At 38.4% G+C, this 17929-nt stretch overlaps 1 protein-coding gene across 1 annotated transcript; it reads left to right on the plus strand.

Annotated features, from left to right (window-relative positions):
* The first annotated feature begins 42 nt into the window (after positions 1-42).
* Positions 43-15234, plus strand: LRIT3 (leucine rich repeat, Ig-like and transmembrane domains 3). Its single transcript, XM_048304952.1, has 4 exons — positions 43-432; positions 1651-2129; positions 9699-10004; positions 11029-15234. Exons 1-4 carry the CDS (start codon positions 317-319, stop codon positions 12090-12092), a joined length of 1965 nt encoding a protein of 654 aa, XP_048160909.1. The 5' UTR covers positions 43-316; the 3' UTR covers positions 12093-15234.
* Positions 15235-17929: the final 2695 nt, after the last annotated feature.

Genomic DNA, 17929 nt, shown 5'->3' on the forward strand with positions numbered 1-17929 from the left:
ATGCGCTGTCTCTTAGGAGAAGAAAAGAGATATTTTATTACACACTAGCTCTACAATCTACATATTAAAACAGCCTTGGAACACGGTTGGATGTGATTCGAAGCAGAGTGTGTTCTGACAGAGTAAAGAATGAGCTGGTTTAACTGATGCCACTCAGGATACATCTGAAGGTTAAGCAACTACAGATCTCGGCTAATCTGCTGTAATCTGCTGTTGCTAAAAGGATGGCTGCATTCACATTCGTAGCACACTGCACATGAGTGCCTAGGAATAAAGCTTTCACATTTCTTCATGTCAGTTCTTCTGGGAGGAAGCCATGTATCTGTTTATTTACTTCTACCTCCTAGTGAGTTTTTTTGAAGAAGTTCATGGCTTTTGTCCCTCACAATGCACTTGCGTTTACCATGGCAGAAGCGATGGCACTGGAACAAGGTATCTATTTTATTATTTGTTATATAGGGCAATTTATAAGGAAAAGGGTAGAAGAAATTGGAGATAACATTCTCAGAGATTGCAAATTAGTTCTAGCATATTTGAAACGAAGGCATATTTTGCATTAGTGTTCTATGGCTAGCAGCATTCCTGAGCAGGAGCAGATGGTGATTATGGCTTTGTACTTAGCAAATAGCTACTCTATATCTTCATTTTTTTCAGGAGGCAATTTATTTCTGCTCCATGACATTCCTGCTATTGCAATGTCATTTCTATTTCTACAAACTAGTTAACTACTGTAAGGTGATTCTGGTTTAAATAAATACAGTAGTTTCTTTTTTTTTTTATTATTTTTTAATCTGCAGTAAATCATGTAATTTTTGATAGTAAGGAGGTTAATTTGAAATGTGGTGACCTGGTATTGTCATGTCAATTTTAGGAGATACTCTTTGTCATTGCTATTTATTGTCACAGCCTATCTGGTATAAAGCTGCACGAGGAAAAAGTAAAATAAAGGAATAATCTAGAGAAAAGGAGGAGAAAATTAAGGGTAGACTTATAGAGGGTAAGGGAATCCTCAAGCTAGTATGTACAAACAATATATGCCAAAAAAATTGATTCCTGAAATCAAATAAGTGAAAATGCTGAGAAATCCCATTTCACTGAAATCATCGTGAGCAGAAAGTTCCTGTCATCTCTATAAAGCAAGTAATTTGTACATAGGCATCAGAAAGAGGGCTAGAAAGCTCTTCTTTACTGAGTTTTCATTGGTATATTTTCAATTTTCAGTCTATTCTGAAAGGTAAGTATGGAAAATACTTTGAATCTTCATCATACAGAAAAATTAGAGATTAGTAATCTTCGTTTTGAATTTTAATAATTTTAATAAGGGGGCATGCAGTTCACACTTGAGATACCTGCATGTATTATTCCTTGTACAATGGCTTCTGTCTTTCATTTGCCAATAGAGTGAGGGGTGGATAGATGGTGGTGCTTACATACTTTAGGATCAAGGAAATCTAGGTTTAATGTGAAAGGATCAGTTCTGCTTTGTATTCTTTTTGTCTTTAGAGACTCCATGTTTGTGGAGTTTGTTCAACTTTTAAATGCAGAGGACTGTTCTTGATTTCAGTGTTCTTTGTTCTGGTAGTAAACATTTCTGATAAATAAATGCAAATATGTCTCTCCTTTTTTTTTTTTTTTTCCCCCTTATGCTAGGTCTGTACTCTGTAATGACCCTGACATGTATGAGATCCCTGTGAATATTCCTGTGGATACTGTAAAACTTCGTATAGAGAAAACTGTCATACGAAGGATTCCAACTGAAGCCTTTTACTACCTGGTAGATCTCAAATACCTGTGGGTCACTTACAACTGTGTGGCCAGCATTGATATCAGCAGCTTCTATAACTTGAAACAACTGCATGAGCTGAGGCTGGATGGTAATCTGCTTTCAACTTTCCCTTGGGAATCCCTGGCAGAGATGCCCAACTTACGGACTCTTGATCTGCACAACAACAAAGTGACCAGCATTCCCGCTGATGCTGGCCGCTACCTGAGAAACCTCACCTACCTGGACCTATCCAGCAACAAGCTGACCACCTTGCCATCAGACCTCATGGACATTTGGCCCCCCTTCTCAGGAGCTGTCATGTCCAAGAACACAGGCATTCTGGTGACGCAGAGAATAATTTTGGGTATGTTAAACAGCCCGTCTCATTCCTTATTGAAATATACCTAAACATTAAATTGAAAGTGAGAGTTGTTAGGGCACCAGCCTTGGATGCAGGAGAAGGGGTTTTTACCAAGGTCAGACTTCTGGTTTGCTCTGTTATTATTTGTTTATTTTCTGTTGGTAACAGAAAACCATGAATTAAGATAGTGACCTCCATGTGTGTTGTTACCTCAAAGTTACAAAACTGAAGTAAAAGCTATGAGAATCCAGTCTGCAGGAATGCAGGCCATTGGGAGTATTCAGTAGCTATATAAATGCATAACTTAAATTGTGTTTCTGGTGACATTTCCCTCATCTCTGTATGTGTTTGCAACTGTAAGCATGTCCATTTGCAATAGCTTTTTCTAGAGGCTCACAGGCCAAGCAAGTAGCTAGAGCTGATCCTCATATAAAGCCTGTCCTGTGGAATAATGCTGCAGGTGGTGTTGGTGGCTCAAAATAGGGCAACTCTGCTCTTCCCGGGACCTCTGTTGACCTTGCATTACTCTAAAGCTGACTAACTATCCTGAAGGTTTTTGCCCAATTTACATATTGAATATGAGAGAACAGGAATGTGATCCCTACATATCCACAGTACTTTTTATAGTGTTTGAGGTAAATATTTAAGAATAATTTGATCAGACTCTGATTTTTTTCATCATTTGATCCCTTTCTCTAGTATGCAATTGCATCAGTTCTGTTTGTGGCATTGTGCTTTATCTTAACCTTATCTCCACTTCCTAGTCTTGCCAGCGTAACTCCTTTCTCTTCTTCAGTCTCAGGCTGGAACAGTTCTATCAGTAGTGTTCTTTTCTGTCTTTTCTAGTGTTTACACGTAAATGCATGTTTTGATGTTTTTGTAGTGCAGCAGGTGGAAGGGAGGAAAACCAGCTGGCTGTCTCTACTGCAGCAATTCTTTAAGGACTGGTAAAGATCTGTCCTGCATTGTACTGCCCCGTATTTCCAATTTCTTGGTCTAAACCCCCACAATCCACTGTTCATTTGTTCAGCTGCTTTGTTTCACAGCAGAAGCTGCAGCTTGAAACTCTCATTCAGATCATATTTTTTATGAGTAACTTAATAGATGAAAGTAGGCTTCATGGCTTCATAAGCCTGATAACTGTAGGCTTGCATCATTAAAGGGTTTTCTTTTATTCAGGATTGAAAAAAAAAAGAGCAAAAGCTGTAAAAGTAATTCCATCTCAGTACTCCTTTCCCTGTCCCCGCACTGAAGACTACAGGAGGCTGTAAAGTGGGAGCTGACTGTGCTAGATCTAATCATCATGATCTCCTGTGGGAGTCCATGAGGTTAATTGGTTTTCTTGTCTTATATAGTCCTCACCACTTGAAAGACACAACAAAAGGAACTAAAAAAAAAAAGAAAAAGAAAAAGAAGCTAAGAAAAAACCCCAAACACAAGTCAAAAAAACAAACACCAAAAAAATCCTGAAACCTCACACACTCTTCTCTCCCCTTAACTCTGGAACCATCTGCAGGCTTCCTTGGTGCAGGCACTCTTCCAGCCTCCTGTAGTCCTGGCAAACCCTCTGGTGCCAGCATTGAGTTCTTTGGGGGCTTGGGATGTGACCTTTGGACCATTTTCTGTTATGAAATACAATCGGGTTTTAACACAGATCTCCAGAGGGTAACACACACTGGGTTTAAACAGAACCTTGCTTCTCTTTTTTTTTTTTTTTTTTAATGTTAGGTGTTAAGGGAGGCTCTGTGCAGCTATTATAGATTTGCACCTGAGAATACATAATGCCAGGTAGTACTTTCCTTGTGTTACATTGAGTAAATCTACCTTAGATAAGCTGTGAAGGAATTAGGTGGATTTTTTTTTCATTGACATCATAGTTTTCTGAGGAGTGTATCCCAAAGCAGACGGACAGTGCTTGCTACATAAGGAACTCTGTAGTGAATAAGAAAACATCCCCTTTCTCTGGAGATTAGAAAGTGCAATGCTCTTTGTGTCATGGGTTATTTTGACAAGTTTATTTAGACTCCACTGAGTATTAGTGCTTCTTTTCTGACACCCCTCCTGTCTCTATTGGGCTTGCTGGAGCCTGAGGAAGAAGAAGCGCATCCCATAGATACTCTCCTCCTGCTCTGAGCTACAGATAGGGATCACAGAGGTATGTGGTCAGGAAGGACCTAGCCTGCTGGGATACAGATCCAGAGAAACTGAGCCATTCTGGTAAAGCCAGTGCTGTTCTTAAAGCCTGTGGCCAGACCACCCCAGAGCCTTCCGTAGTAACCTCCTCCAGTGCTTATCTATCAGGATAGTGAGAAAGTTTCTCTTAATATCTAACCTCAATCTCCCTTACTGCAAACTAAGCTGATTACCTCTTGTCCTATAGGGCATGGGCATACAGAAAGACTAACCACCATCTCTTGTAGTAGTCTTTCATAGGTTTTCCTTCCCTGTTTGCCATCCTAACTAACCACACCATTTCTTTCACCAGCTTCTAATATAATATGAAGGTTTTTGGGGGTTTTTTGGTTGATTTTGTTGTTGTTGTTGTTGTTTTGGTTTTTTGTTTGTTTGTTTGTTTTGTGGGCTTTTTAATTTTGTTGTTTTTGTTTGGTTTTTGTTTGGATGGGATTTTTTTGCTTCGTTTTGGTTTTGTTGGGGTTTTTTGTTTGTTTGTTTTTGGTTTGGTTCGGCTTTTTTTTTTGCTGTGTGTGGTATTTTTTTTTTTTCATTTTCTACTATAGTTACTGGTTCCATTTGGACTCCTTTAGGTTTAAAAAAATGTTTCTCTTAAAATGTGATGACCACAATTGCATGGTTTGATGCTCAAGAGTGTCCTATGTGCTCCAGCCACTCTCTGTGGGAGCATTCAGCCTGACCTATGTACCTACATGGAATGGTCACAGCAGCCAGAACTCTGCTGGAAGCTGGGACCCAGAGTAAATAAATGCTGTTTTTGTCTAGTCAGGAAAACAGCAGTCAGATTCTAATTAGTGTAATCAATTATGGCTTGAGCTGTCTTTTGTCCTGGTTCTGTCAAAACAGGATTGTCACTTGTGTGTAATTAACAAGATCAAAACTAACAAGACCCTAATCTCTAATGTTTGTGCAAATGTATTTTTTAACACCAAGAGGCAATTTTATCTTCAGTGTCTTGACTGAACACCAAGATGGTTGCACATATGAGAAATTTCAAGTTCCCCATGTTTGCTTCAAGGACTCTTGGAGGAGCCAAAGACTACTTTTGCCAGAGGACTGGTGTGTTAGCATCCCCGTATTCCAGTTCATCATCTCTGTACTAAGAGGTTTGGGTTTTTTAACTACCTCCCACTGTATGATGTTCCTCTGTGTGTGCATGGTGCTAAATGAAAGAAGGTTAGGGAATATGGCCAAGTGGCTCACTCTGGCTCTCATCCACACAGTTTAGGGCCAGCTCTCTTTAAAGCTGACTGTCTGTTCCACACTTCGTAAGATTTAGCCCTTGGTTCTCTGTGAGCTCTACAGGATTCTAGAGTGACTCTAAAATGTAATTCTGGGGTTGGGGATGTTTTTCCTTCAGTCTAACCTGCCTGAATTTATGTGAGAATTGCACTGGAAACTGTTCAACTGGGCTTTTGTAATATGAAACAGCAGGGGTATGTTGTATGCCTGAAGGGCTGACAGACATGCAGAATCGTTTGGAGGTACAAAGCCTGCTGCACTTGCATTGGGGGCAGGACAGAGGGGAGCCACCCTTGGTGTGCTCTCATCCATAAGCCTATCAGGGAGCAATCCCTGGAGTGTAAACTGTCCCTGGACCCATGTCTGGCTTTGCCTTGGAAAGTGCTCTTTGGAACAGCTCAAAACAAAGCTGTGGAGTGAGCTGAAAATTAAACAGGGCAAATGATTGGGGGACCAGTGTGTAAATTCATCTGGCCCTCTTGGTTACCTCTGGAGCCATAGCCTAATACTTTGATCCAAATCACAGCTATGTTTCAGCACTGGCTGCTGTACAGAGATTTACATTTCTGGCAGGAACGATGGCAGTAGCGTTTTCCGTATGGTGGGCTCTGGTGAGTCACTGAGAGGAACAGAAGAGTCCAGCATTTGACAGAGTGGCAGTTATGTGAGATCTTGCCTCTGTTATGTGCAGAGGTGGCAGAAATTTGGAATGCTGCAGGTCCGTCAGGCTCCCAGCTGTTATGCTGAGCCATTGGGTAGATACTGCTTTTCCTGAAACTACTCCCTAACCATTGCCATGTGACACAGTGTTGGATATGGAATTTGCTGTTTAGAACTATGGATCAAAATGTGTAGGTTCAGTTGGAAAGAGCCTGGGGTAGGCTGGCCCAAGCTGTGGTGAATATTTCTATCAGCCCGAAACTTGAATATTTTACATCTTGCTATTTTGCAGCAACTGAAAAAGCAGTGTGCTACACAAGTTATCGTCCGAGTCTGGTTACTGATTTACAAAGGAAATTTTGCTCGTAGCTAAAGTCCATATTGACACAGCACAGGGAAACCCTGCTACAAAAGACTACAAAAATGTGCATGCACAGACACACATACACGTAAGTTTGCCGTTGTACATGCAAGCACACATACAAATGTGTGAGAGTAAATATAAAATATGCTAAATCTAGAATAAAGGGTTAGAAATATTCTAGAAAAAGAGTAATTAATATTAAAATAACACTGCATTGGTATATCACAATGTATAAATATTTATCAATGTTTGTTTTCTTGGGCTAGTATTTCTTTCTCAGATCAACAAGCTGCCTTGATATTTCTACAAATAATCCAGGGTTTATAAAGACTTTCTCTTTCCTCAGACACATGTGCCATCAGAGATTTATCATTATTTTCATTTTTGCTTCTTAAGAAATTATTTTTTTATTAAAGCTCCCTAATCTTTTCCATTTTCCTATTTTTCCCCCCTTTTTAACCTTTTCCTTATTTTTTAACGTGTTTGTTTTCACTTCTAACATCCTGTCAACACAAGCTGTTAAAGTTCAAAATGCCCCTTGTAGTTTGGAAACTAGGTTTACATTCACATTTCTGTTCTCTTCAACACTAACTGAAGTACAATGAAATTCAGTGTTTTGTCTTGCTTCCAACTCAATAGTGCTTTCATCTTTTCACTTTGGGAATTCACACGACTTGACAATTTACAATGGCTAGAAATAATGTGAATTCTGTCAGATATTGGCAAGACACAGATAAACAGAAGGGTTGTGCCATGGAGGCAAGGAAGGAACTCCTGTAGCTGTATATATTTTGTGTATTTGTATAAGTCCTGCTTCTTTAGGCAGTTGCACAGGAATCATAATGGATGGGGAAGATGAGGTGACTGACTGACATAACTTTTCCTTCGCCCTACACACAAATGGTCAAACCTGTGTCCCAGGCTGGACTAACAACCATCCAGTCTAGGGACTGTTCATCGTTGCTTCATCATTCCTTTTATTTTGTCAATTTCTGATACCTATTTTACTGACTTTGGCTTTTCTCCAGGACACTGGGAGGATATGAGAGCTATGTAGGTATACATATTAGGCAAAGTTCCTTCACTGAAAGTGGGGTCAGGGAAGTGGTGAAATCAGCGTTCCTGGAGGTATTTAAAAGATGTGTAGATGTGGCACTCAGGGACATGGCTCAATGCTGGACTTGGCAGGGCTGGGTTAACAGTTGGACTTGATGGTCTTAAAGGTCTTTTCTAATGTAACCATTTTTTTGGTCTATTTCAAAGGCTTTTGAGTGCTTTGAGTAGGTTAGAAACAATAATAAACCCCTTCCTTTCCTGCCGTAAATTTCTTAACATAGTGAGAAAAATCGACCCCTTACAAGCGAGAAGAAAAAGAAAATGACAGGAGTATTGTCTATAACTACAAAGCTTCCCTAATTGAAAAGATGAGCACAAATAGTTGCATACATGTGCTTGATTGAGCAGAATTTTCATAAGCACAAACAGTTGATGTGTCTAGATATGGAAAACATTTGGATAGTATCTTTTCTCCTTATGAATATATGTGTGAAGTTTGCAGACAAATTTTTATATTTTGGAGATTTTTTTGAGGAAAAGCAGTTGCTGATGCACTTTCCTTTGACTTCTTCTCTGTTCCAGCAAATAATAAGCAGTGAATAGATGTAAAATCTCTTCTGTCTGCAAGGGGTGAAATTGGATTGTGATGTCAAAGTCATGGAATCTCTTCAGGTCAAGTCTTGTTTTAAAGAGCAGGGATTAATTGGGGTTTACCACAGTTTTAACCAATCACTACCATTATGCTCAAAATAACCTAATCTTGGTCTGGTGATAAAAGGAAGAAGTAGTAAAATATTCATGTATTGTTTCATCGGCAGTTTTTTTCCAGAACAAACCCATGATTTTTCCAAGAGCTGTTTCGATAATTCTTAACAATACACACTGAACAATATTAGCAGGTGTTTAAGGCTCTTTCTTTCTTTTAATACTGGTTCGACTTATATGACTTGTCTATTGTACTGATCAGTAAATTGAGTAGTGAGAGGTCCTTGCATACCATCTTTATTTCAGGCCATAAGTTTTGTTTATTATTAGTACTCGGAAAAAATAAGAAAGGCATACCCAAAAGTGTAAGTCCAGTAAGAAAATACTTGAACTCCTGAGTGATATGCTGGGTTGTATTTTACCTGGTGAAGCCATTGTTGCTCTGTGAAAGTCAACATAGTGGAGTAATCAATAGCAGCTGAGGATTTAGACTGATAATCCTCAGAAATGGCTATTGTCTTTCAATATAATAAGTTCACGAGGAGGGAAAAGCTTCTAATTCATAGACTGGAACCAAGAAGCAAATGTTTTTGTCCCTGACAGAAGAGAGAGAGCGTTCCTATATGCCATCATAAAAATATTGCAGTCATCATGGTGTTTTGTGATCCTTCCTATTTTCTACTCTTCTGTTATTCTTCTTGAATATATTTCAGAGGCTGTACTAAATTGAAGCCAGGCTTGTAACAATATTGGTGTAGTTCAGAGCCAGATAAGAATTTTGTTGGCATAAACCTTTTTCTCCTTAGTCTTTATCCCTTCTTTTCAAGGGGTAGAGATGTTGGTGTAAGCTCTAAACCCTAAAACATCGTGTTCTCCTCAAGCATTGAAAAAGAGGGTCAGGGAAGGTTAAGCTGTAAGAGCCCAAAGAAGGACTTATAGCGGAGGAGAGTGACCTGAAGTAATATCCCTGAGAAGCTGTCTTTCCAGTAGGCACAGGCAGGTGAAAATATATCATCAGTCTTAAGACATCTTTTCAAAGTGTTTCTTTCCTAGATAAATAGCAAAGTTAAGCACAGGTAGTGCCAGCACATCACTATGCTCCTGTAAACTTCTGTGAAGATGATATTTAGCTTAATAAACTTTGATACTGTTCTCCCTAACCTCTGAAAATACTCCCCCACCAATCATCTGAACAAAAAACACAAGTTGAAAGAGAAAAGATTAACTCAGAATAGGTCCAGGACTGTCCTTGATTGTATTTGGTGGTAGTCATGTGTCATACTGTAATCACAATATCCATATATTGACTGACAATGTTTTTTTTCCTTTCCTCTCTTCTCTCCCTGCCTCAGGTTTTCAGGACAACCCATGGTTTTGCGACTGTCGCATTTCAAAGCTAATTGAATTTTCCAAAATTGTGGACACCTCTGTTGTACTTCTTGATCCATTGGTTTCATGTAGTGGTCCTGAGAACCTGGCAGGAATCTTGTTCCAGAGAGCTGAGTTAGAGCAGTGTCTTAAACCATCTGTGATGACCTCAGCAACAAAAATCACCTCACCACTGGGCAGCAATGTCCTGCTACGCTGTGACGCCACGGGGTACCCAACACCACAGCTCACTTGGACTAGGTCAGACAATATTCCAGTGAACTATACAGGTACAACTGCTCTTTTATAGGAAATGGGAGAACCAAAAACTGTTGGGTTGCTTGTACTTTGAGATCATTGTAGTGAGTAACAGTGGACCATGTATTGCACCAAGCTGGTAGTCATATCTGTGCAATGGTTGTTATGAAATTCTTTGTCTAGTTCTCAGTCTTAACAGGTCCAGCAGAGTGTTTTGATTCTGGATGTGGTCTGTTACAAGAGCAATGTGTGTGGAAGGCAGAAATGGTTGAAGTGGGAGAAGGATAAAGGAAAATGGAGGTTGGGTTAGCTGAACCCTAACTCAGAAGCTGGAAAGCAGAAAGGAGAATTTGTTGCTGGAACGTCTGTTCGAAAATGTTAATGTTGAAAAAGCCAGTGAGGCCATAACTGAACCAGTTAAAACTCAGCATTGTAAACACAAGATTTTCCAAATTCATGTTTTCTATGTTATTTGCAAATGTTGCAAGGCTGTCATTGTCTGATATCATTCTAGCTGCTATGACAGATACTTACGTAGTAACTTAAATGTAAAAAATGCTACTTGCTAATGCCAAGGAGTTAGCAGTTATCATGGGTCTGATGAAGGTAAGAGTACTGAAATATCTTAGGACAAAGGTAATTTCCAATAGTGTTTTAAATGGGTTGCACGATCAGTGTCACGTGAAGTCAGTGGGTCTTGTATTTGAGAGTCAATAGCAACTTTAAGACATTTGATTTCACTTTATGTGGTTTTGTTTTTCGTAGTGAAACTGCAAACTATATTCTAATTACCAGACATTTGTTTCCATTTTGACCGAAGCTGAGCACTTTTATTAATAATAGAGTATGGCTGGGAATTCCACAGTTTGTTTTGGAAATGTGGTTTAGTTTTGGGGTTTTTTTGTTGTTGTTGGGTTTTTTTGACGGCTTGTTTTTAATTTTTAAAATTTTCATACATGTGATTCCTTCTGGCAGAAAGGGAAGAAGTAGTCTAATAATGTTTACTTCCTCTTTACTTCCCATTCATAATGTTTTACTTTCTGCATTTTCCCATAGTAATTCAAGAAACTCCTGGAGAGGGTGTCAGATGGTCCATAATAAGCTTGACAGGAATTTCATACAAGGATGCAGGAGAATACAGATGTAAAGCCAAGAACTTGGCAGGAATGTCAGAAGCTGCTGTGACTGTCACAGTGGTTGGTGTAGTTACTACAACTCTGTCACCACAGAAGTATGGAAGGAAGCCAGAGGCTGAGAGGCAGAATACAACTCAGGAGGAATCCAAGCAGGAACCCGAGAGGACAACCACACCTCTTCCCACCACACCAACCACCACGGCTCTGGTTAGCACTGAAAGATCAACCAGCATGACATTTACTGACAAAAAGCAATCCAGGCTCATGTTAGATGGAAGGAAAATTTCAAAGGCAGTGACAAATGGGAACAAAAAGCAGACTGGAGATTTAAGCAAGAAAGGTGAGGATACTTCATTGAATACAGCAGGTGTGGCTGAGCAAAATGTTACTGTGAAGGACCTAAGAGTAATCAGTGAAACTGATGAAAGGGTGACCTTAACTTGGAACACTCTCAGTGCCACAGGCAATTCTGCTGTGACTGTATTATACTCCAAGTATGGTGAGAAAGATATGTTGCCTCTCAGCACTGATTCTAACAAAAACAAAGTCACAATTGATGGTTTGCAACCTAGTACTCAGTATATGGCATGTGTCTCACCCAAAGGGGTGCCACCTACAAAAGAGCAGTGTGTTGTTTTCTCCACTGATGGGTTAACTGATGAAAGCAGCTCTCAGTTTTCTATTCTGATAGTGGCCAGCAGTGCAGCATGCGTGGTTATTTTACCTCTGATATTTTTCTTACTCTACAAAGTTTTAAAACTTCATTTAAGACCAAAATCTGCAAAGGAAGCTGAACTTGCAAAAGAGACCTATGTGCAATTTGAAACAGTGTCGCTGAAGCCTCGAACGCTGAGTGCAGGAGACCAGCTCTGGGCACGAAGGTACACAGATGAGTCAGAAAGACTTCTCCTTTGCTCTAGGTCAAGCATGGATTCTCAAATGACCTTCAAAAGTGAGGGCTCCAGGTCTGAGTATCTGTGTTGAAGGGTGAGGGTGGAGATGAAATAAATAATAGGTAAAATTACTTCAAAATGATGATACTGCATGTGGAAGCAGGTTGATGCTAGATGATGGTCAGAATACATTATCTGATGTAGAGTTTTACTGGATGGTGGTGGGTAAGAGGGAGAATAGATGAAAAATATTGCCTGTTTATTTTCTTTGTTTTCATGTTTGTGATTTTGGATGTGAAGAAATGATGTTCTTCTAAAGAAAAATACAGCATGAAATGGTTCCCTGGGTAAAGATATTCTATGTTTTTATTAAAACATTCTGTTTTCTCTTCCCTCATTTCATCACATGGTGTGCTAGTTGCATGTATCAAACATGAATCTCAATTTTCTTGAAAGCTATGTACTTCAAAATTTTAGAAAAACAGTTTTAGCTACTTCTATTGGGGTCAAAACTTTATGTGAATATACAAGTTTTCTTCTGATGTTAGCTTGTGCTTTGAGGTGTTATACAGCTGTTTGTACAGTATCTTGTGTTGAAAGTATTCTCATGATGGTTGAGACTGAAGTCACAGTTTATGGACTCTTGAGAGGTACAAAACACATTGTATTGTCATTTTGCAGACGTTATTGCAAAGGGCAAAGAAGCTGCTTTAGTGTCCTGAAGCTCAGGTAAGATACAGTAAGATACTCAGAGAGACACTAGATAATAATGTTAATTTACATCAAATGATCTTATTGCAAAATCTCAGCCTTAGAATTTACTTGGATGTGTCTGTCCGTATACCTCAATTTCAGAAATCTCTGTACAGAAAATTCTGTGGTACTGTGTAATACCACACACAGTCTTAAATCTATATATTACACAGATATTGCACAACATTATGTACTACACTGCATTAATATAATACATTTCGAGATACAGCAAGAGGAGTTTTTTCCTCAGGTCATGTTGGATGTGAAGTTTAATGAGCATAGTGAAAGTTAATTGTGAGTATGCTTCCCGATGTTTAAAAATCAGGAATTAATAGTAACAATGAATTCAGAATGGCCTATTAATCTTAATAATGAATAGTCTATTCTGGGGCTAATTTTTTTGATGCCTGAAGTAAATAAGAGAACTTTCGTTGTTCTAGGTTCAGATATTTTGTTTCGAAGTATGTATGAATTGTGAGCCACAGTTTTTCCTTAAAATTACAGCTGTGTTCTTTTCTTGGACCTTTCTATGCCTAGAGGAACTGGGGGTTTTTTGCTAGGAAATTGGAAATCTACACATTCCAGAAGGAGAAATATTACTCAAAGCTACAAACCAAAGCTTAGTTTGTCAGCTTCAAAACAGTGGCATTTCTCAGTGTCACTAATGTAGGATGAAATTTTGCCTGCTGGAATGCTGATGAGCCTATCTTGTAAGGCCTGGCTTCGTGAGAGGAAAACATTTTGCCCAAAAGCCACCAACATAAAATCATGGTGGGAAAGGAGCACACTGAAAAATCTCTGTAGTACCTACACCATGGTGTTCAGTGACCAGGATTAGTAGAATGAGTATTTGAGACTATGGGAGCTGTAATAAAGAAGCATGTGAGGTGTTCAAAAGTGCAAAATTAGCTTGCCCGCTTAGAATTAGCCTTGGTATTCCTTTCTGTGTTACAATTATGTGCGGTTACAAATCAGTCTTTCTTCTTTTTCCATGAATTATTTGGATTGCAATGAAAATGGTTTTAGCTTTTTAAGAGGAATATTTTACTTTGGCAGGGTTGTTTTTTTTTTTTTTAATTTAGGATTTTTTAGGGAAAACAGATTCTTTTTGTGTCAAAACCAAGGTTCATCTGACAAGTTAATGGCAAACCAAGTTTTTAACAGGACCTGAAGCGTTACAATATCTGCCTTCTATTTTCCTGATAGACAGTATGGTTGGTAGTTGTTGAAGGTGTTTCCAATTAAAACCACCATGTTTGTTAATGAGAATGATTGTTTTAACTTTTCTTTTTTTCCTGGAAAGTATTTGATTTCAGGTTTCAAAGCTCTAAATCTAGTTCTGAAGATCAAAAGTGGTATCACCTGACTTGTAGGTGATACATCAATATGTTGAACTGAGGTGGTGCACAGTTTGCTTGAGAGAGCTCACTTGTGAATGTTAAACCTTTTGGTTTGACTAATCCTTGTGGAATTAGCATGTCCTAAAGTTAGAAATTAATCTCTGGCCCCATGGGCTATCAGTATATCAAAGATGGAATTTACTATAAAGAGAATGTTCCTTCAAGAAAACATGTTATACATAATTTTTTCCACAGTTCTTGAGGCAAAAGTTACGTAATTGAGACATGCTTCTGTAACTCACGTCAAAACACCAAATGTGCTGGGGAATTTTGGTAGGAATTTGACACAAAGGGCAAATGACACAATAAAGATGTTTGCACTGTATCACGCAGGATTGGTTTATTTAAAGAGCTGAAGAAATACTTTGCTAACAGATGTAATTTTTTATTTTGTCAATTGCTAATGATGGAATCATTGTGAGATAGATTTTGTCACCAATGATCATTTGTACAATGTCTTCTGAAATACAGTGCTGGATCAATCATCAGTATGAACAATGATGACTTTAATCTGTGCTTGCTTGGTAGGAGCATTTGGAGAGGATTTAACCCATGTTTATGTATCACCTTTCATATATTTTGCACTTTGTTTTCTGAATTCATCCTGCTTTTCACCAAAAAGGTTAGACCTCTTTTTATACATTACCTACAATCAAAATTGGATGACTAATGAAATAACTGAGTAATGCGAGCTGAATTCTAAGTAAACCTAATTTTTACTGAGAGCTTCAGTGGGCCTTAGTACTTATGATAGTAAACCATGATCTTGGCTTCAATGTGCACTTACTAAGCCAAACTTAAGGCATCCATGCATCTATTTTAGTTCTTGCTTGCCATTGCTCACAGTGGACTTTCTATTCCTTGCACCACATCAGATTCTCATACTGTTTTCAGGCAGGGAATTAAGAGAGAAAACTCTTTCATGTGTAACATGGAAATGTCTGTAATAGCAAAACCATCAGACTTGGACTGTACCTAGGAGGCTAAACAAAGGACATTTTAAACTCAATACCTTTTCAAAGAAGTAAGTAAAATAGAAGTTGTTTTGATGTGAAAATAAAAAATTGTTTTTATACAAGACAATGTGTTTTCCTGACCCTTTTGTCTTTGTTTATAGCTTTAGACAATATGTGATGAGTGTAGCTGTGGGGGCAAAAGGAAATCTGAAAAGGAATGAGAGAGAATACAGGAAGAAAGCTGAGAAACAACAGAAGAAGGGTGATATCCTAAAGAATTCTGGGACTGTGTGCCACAAAGTATTTTGCTTGAAATTTTGCCATGACAAGGGTACTGGGGCATCTGCAGCCAGGTAAAATGATGGGTGAAGATACTGTCCTTATTGCAATGATTGGAGCACTACACATGCCCCGTTTTGACAAGGCGGGGGCAGCTATGAAATCAGAGTGTGGAACAATGGTACCGGGGAAATTTGAAGAATGCACTTGAAGCTGGCCTTGAAGTCTGCCTGTGTCCCAGTCAAAGTTGGGAGAGGTTTTTGGAGAGCATTGCCTTTGAACTGAAAAGGGGGGAGCAAGTCGCTTGTGAGTTTATTGCTAGAAAGAGAGGCAACTGTTCTGGAGAGGCTCTGAAACCAAGATGTAATATACTACAATCATCCTTCTTGATCTATGATTTTCTTTTCAAAACAACCAGTTTGTTAGATTTGTGGCTGGTAGGTAAACACAAACTTGAATCTTCTTCATGACCACAGATGAGATTTCAAAATGAATCTTTTTTTAATTATCTAACTGCATGTAGATTAGAAACCTGCTGACCTGGATTCATTGTCTCACAGAATTCATTGCATTTTTCTAGGTGTTACAGAAAGCCACAGAAGCTCCAGGTCAGCACTGTCATGTTCCTTTGTTGAAAATGAGAAGTTCTCAATAGAACAGATACTTTATCTTTTATTTATAAATCGCAGAAATTTTTTTACTCTGAATTTCGAAAGATCAGCATTCCCTTCAGAGTAAAGGCCCTATTAATGTGTCATTTTGATATATCTGAACAACTCCCTTACTAAAAAGTGGAAAATCAAGCTGAAATATCAGTCTGAAACAGCCTGTATTGAGGAGATTTTTTTTACAAAGCTGTATTATTCATCAGTGTTCAAGATGGGAATCTTTTCAATCAAAAAGGCAGAAAGCAGTTATGAACAAAAGGATACAATATTTCCCACTATAGAAGTAACTGCGCTTTTCTCCAGCTTTCTATTTTTTCTGAAATAACATCCTAACCTTTTGTTTAGAAAAGAATGTGGAATTGCTGCAGCAAGATCAATAGCACCTGCCAGGTATATATTTTAAGTATATTTGTTCTAACTTCAGGTCTGGTATTTTTAAAAGACCTTGATTGATTTAAGAGTATTATGAAAGGAGCTGACTGTGCAAACAACTACAACTAACCTCTGATAATAACAGAATACCAGTTCACTGACAGTGTATGAATGTCTACATTTTGCAGAAGAGGCTCTGGCAAGAAAATACCTTATTCTAAAATATGGTGAGCTATCAAATATTCAACACACCTTTTTTGAGGAAGAGTCAAAGGAATTTGGTAGTGGTGTGGTTTCTTGGGTTTTTTTTGGTTGGTTGGTTGGTTTTTTGTTTGTTTGCGGGGTTTTTTTTGGTTTGTTTTTGTTTTGTTTTTGGTTTTTTGTTATTATCCTTAACTAAGATCTGGAACTAAGGTGAGAGAGACTTGGTGAAATGCTTATGCCCAGAGAAGGGCGAAATGGAATGTGTTTTCTTACTCGCTTTAATACAGGAGAAAGGAGCTTTATATGTGTGTGTGTTGAGGGCAGGAATAGAGTATTCCAAGGTTGTCGCCTCAGACAAAGTTCACGCAGTTTCTTCTAAGGCCTCTGGTATGGGCTGCTGACACTTGAGAATGCTGCTGGGCTAGATGGAAAGTAAGAACAATCCAAAATGACGATTACTAGCAGTTTCGGTGCAATTCTAATTTAAATTCAATGGGTTGCTTGTTCAGTCAAATAAATGAACGCTTTGTTGATTTTTTTTTTTTTAGTATTTTCATTCATTTAGGCACACAGTTGAGGGAAACCTCTAGCATCCTCAAAAAAACTTCTCTAATACTTCAAAAAGTAAATTAATGAACAAATCTCTAGATCAGATTCTTGCTTGACTCTCCTTTATGCTTTCTACTTTAGTATTGTTTTAGAAAACCAGAACAAAACAATATGTATAGTCTACTTTGTATTATTTCCCAGTCTCTAAAACAGTCATACCTTTGTTGAAGAAAAAGAAAATTAAATCCAATACTGGTAAGTACTGTTTTTTGTAAGAACTAATTAATTGATTTAATTAATGATGATGAAATCCAATGCCATGGGCTGATCAGATGGACTACTGAGTCATGTGTCTCGAATTTTTTCCTGCTAATATTTGACCAAATGTTTGAGACTCCAAAAATAGTTTGTACCAATTATTTTTTTTGTTTTCTAGCTCAGTCCCTTGTGTTTAAGTTCATGTGGAAGTTAAATCACAGAGAGAGAAAGAAGAAAAGACAAGCGTACAGTAAGCAGGCAGCTATATAGCGTGGCAAACTAAATTCAGAATAATATTACTCTCTTTAAATGTTACTTTTCTCTTTGGATAGAGCCTTCTTCACTGTTAGACTAATCCTGCAGCGTATTGCTCGCTTCAAATTGCACATGAATGGCATCATCCATGGGTATTTTTCCAGAGCATGCTCTCAGGTCCTGAGTGACCTGTTCTGGTTTCTCACTGATTCTCCAAAAAAGAATCCTCCTTGG

This window comes from Corvus hawaiiensis, chromosome 5, assembly GCF_020740725.1.
Source record: "Corvus hawaiiensis isolate bCorHaw1 chromosome 5, bCorHaw1.pri.cur, whole genome shotgun sequence".
Classification (NCBI taxonomy): Eukaryota; Metazoa; Chordata; class Aves; order Passeriformes; family Corvidae; genus Corvus; species Corvus hawaiiensis.